The sequence below is a fragment of the Octopus bimaculoides genome, chromosome 8 (genome assembly GCF_046866305.1).
Source record: "Octopus bimaculoides isolate indiv1 chromosome 8, ASM4686630v1, whole genome shotgun sequence".
Lineage (NCBI taxonomy): Eukaryota > Metazoa > Mollusca > Cephalopoda > Octopoda > Octopodidae > Octopus > Octopus bimaculoides.
This window is the reverse complement of record NC_142935.1, coordinates 92,182,945-92,185,444: the sequence shown is the minus strand read 5'-3', so window position 1 is coordinate 92,185,444 and position 2,500 is coordinate 92,182,945. Positions and strand designations below refer to the sequence as shown.

At 29.2% G+C, this 2,500-nt stretch overlaps 1 protein-coding gene across 7 annotated transcripts in view; it reads left to right on the top strand.

The window, feature by feature from the left end:
• The window catches only part of LOC149134503 (uncharacterized), a 546,861-nt gene that overhangs the window by 1,172 nt on the left and 543,189 nt on the right, over nt 1-2,500 (top strand). For all 7 annotated transcript variants that reach the window (XR_016242942.1, XR_016242943.1, XR_016242945.1 and 4 more), the window contains exon 1: nt 1-1,231. This exon is cut by the window's left edge and continues 1,172 nt beyond it. Coding sequence is in view for 1 of the 7 variants with exons in the window: in XM_089356804.1 (XP_089212930.1) it covers nt 1,172-1,231 (60 nt within the window). In the remaining 6 variants the exon portion in view is untranslated. The remainder of the gene's footprint in view (nt 1,232-2,500) is intronic.

The following is a 2,500-nucleotide window of genomic DNA, read 5'->3' as shown; positions in this document are numbered from 1 at the left end:
AGGGAGAGAGCATTGACGGAGAGGAAGGAGGAGAGATGTACCGTAACTATACCTTGGAGTACTAACACAACCACCACTACCACTACCACTACTACTACTACCACTACAACTACTACCACTACTACTACTATTACTACTACTACAAAGAAAAAAATTCAATCATCTACGGAATATATATATATATACACACATACACACACACATATACATATATATATATATACATATATATATATATATACATATATATATATATATATATATATATATATATATATATATATATATATATATATATATATATATATATATATATATATGAGAACCAAATGTGGTTTGGAAAAATGCAAAAAAATATAAATATAATCTTTGTTGCATTTACATTTTTTATTGTGTGTGTTTATTATTGAAAGGAAAGGGGAATTTGATAATATCATATATATTTATATATATGTATATATATATATATATTTATCCCACGCGCCACGGAGTTTTTATAATACCAATAATAATAATAATAATAGCCGGAGTAATAGCGGATGTTTATATTGAAGATCATGATCATGCTCATGCTCATGTAGATGTAGATGATGATGATGATGATGATGATGACGATGAGGATGATGATGATAATAATAATAGTTGTGAGACCGACGAATTAGCAAGGAAACCAAGCAAACAGGCGAACCATCGGATTCATTACTAGCCGGACTTTGGATTGCTTACATTATATTTCACGACAACAACAGCAACAAGAACAGCAACAAGAACAACAACAACAACAAAAAGAAAGAAAACAAAAACAAATTTAAACAACAGCAAAGCAACAGGAGATTAATGCCGCGTCACAAGAAATAACAACGACTACAACACCAAGGAAAATTGCAACAACAACAAAAGCAGCACCAAACAACATACAACACATAAAACACCACCATCATCAACAACAACAACAACAACAACAACAACAACAACAACTAATATTACTACTACTACTACTTCTACTACTATTACTACTAATACATATACAACGACAACAACGTATTCCAAAATCTGGGAACAGAGTGCCCTCTACGCGCCGCTCTGTGCCACCCTGGAGGCGAAACATTGCGGACGTACATATCTGGCACCCTACCTGCCGGCAGATGGGTGCGAACCTGCCGCCGACAGGATGGGGCTCAAAGATGATACCCCAGATTCTATTGATGAAATTCAAGAGATGGAAAGCGAGGTAAGGGGTCAAGTTTCAATTTGCTTTGCTATATATATATATATATATATATATATATATATATATATATATATATATGTATATATATATATATATATATATATGTATATATATATATATATATATATATATATATATATATATGTATATATATATATATATATATATATATATATATATATATATATATATATATATATATATATATATATATATATATATATATATATATGTATATATATGTATATATATATGTTATATTCGTTGTTTATCATGATGTAAATATCTCACGCTTATTTAACTCGAAATCAAACAATGAAACAGATGTCTGATCGCGACAACAATCTATCCTTGACCACCACAAATGTGTTTGTGTGTGGGGGGCAGTGTATATCGTCCGTGCGTGTGTGTATGTGTGTGTGCTTGTGTGCCGAAACCTACATTCTCCAGTATGTCCCATTTATTATTTTTTTTTTTGTCTCATTTCTTTCAAAACGTAAGGCCTCGATTTCAGGGAGATTTGACTGCTATTTTTAGCTGGTTGACACCATACCACGTTGACATTCCTCCATTTGGATCGTATGTTCCGTGCATGCCATTTTATTTCTTTTTCGTTTTTTTTTTTTTGCTTTTATTATTATTATCATTATTATTATTGTTATTGTCATTGCTGTTGTTGTTATTATTATCATTATTATAATAATAATTATCATAATTATCATTATTATTATTATTATTATTATTATTATTATTATTATTATTATTATTATTATTATTATTGTCATAATTATTATTATTATTATTATTATTATTATTATTATAATAATAATAATAATAATAATAATAATAATTATTATTATTATTATTATTATCATTATTATTATTATTATTATTCATTTGTTACTGTCCTAGTCATTGTTGTTCAGCCCCTAGCCCAGTACATACCTCCTTGCCAAACAAAAAAAAATAATAATAATAAATAAATAAATAAAAGACCAAGAGTAACAAAAACACAGTCCTGACGTTCCAACATGGCCATCCATCCTACTATTTTGTCGCCGATATAAAACCACAATTTACATTATCCAACGCATCTTTGTGTTTTGTTCTTTTTTTACGACGACAGACGGTTGTTTGAGGAAAATTTGGCTGTTATTTTCAGCAGGTCGTCACTCCACGTTGAAGATCCCGTTTGGGTCCGGATATTGTTGTTAATATTTTTGTTGCTGTTGTTGTGTTTGTTGCTATTGTTGTAAATGCTCTAAGTCT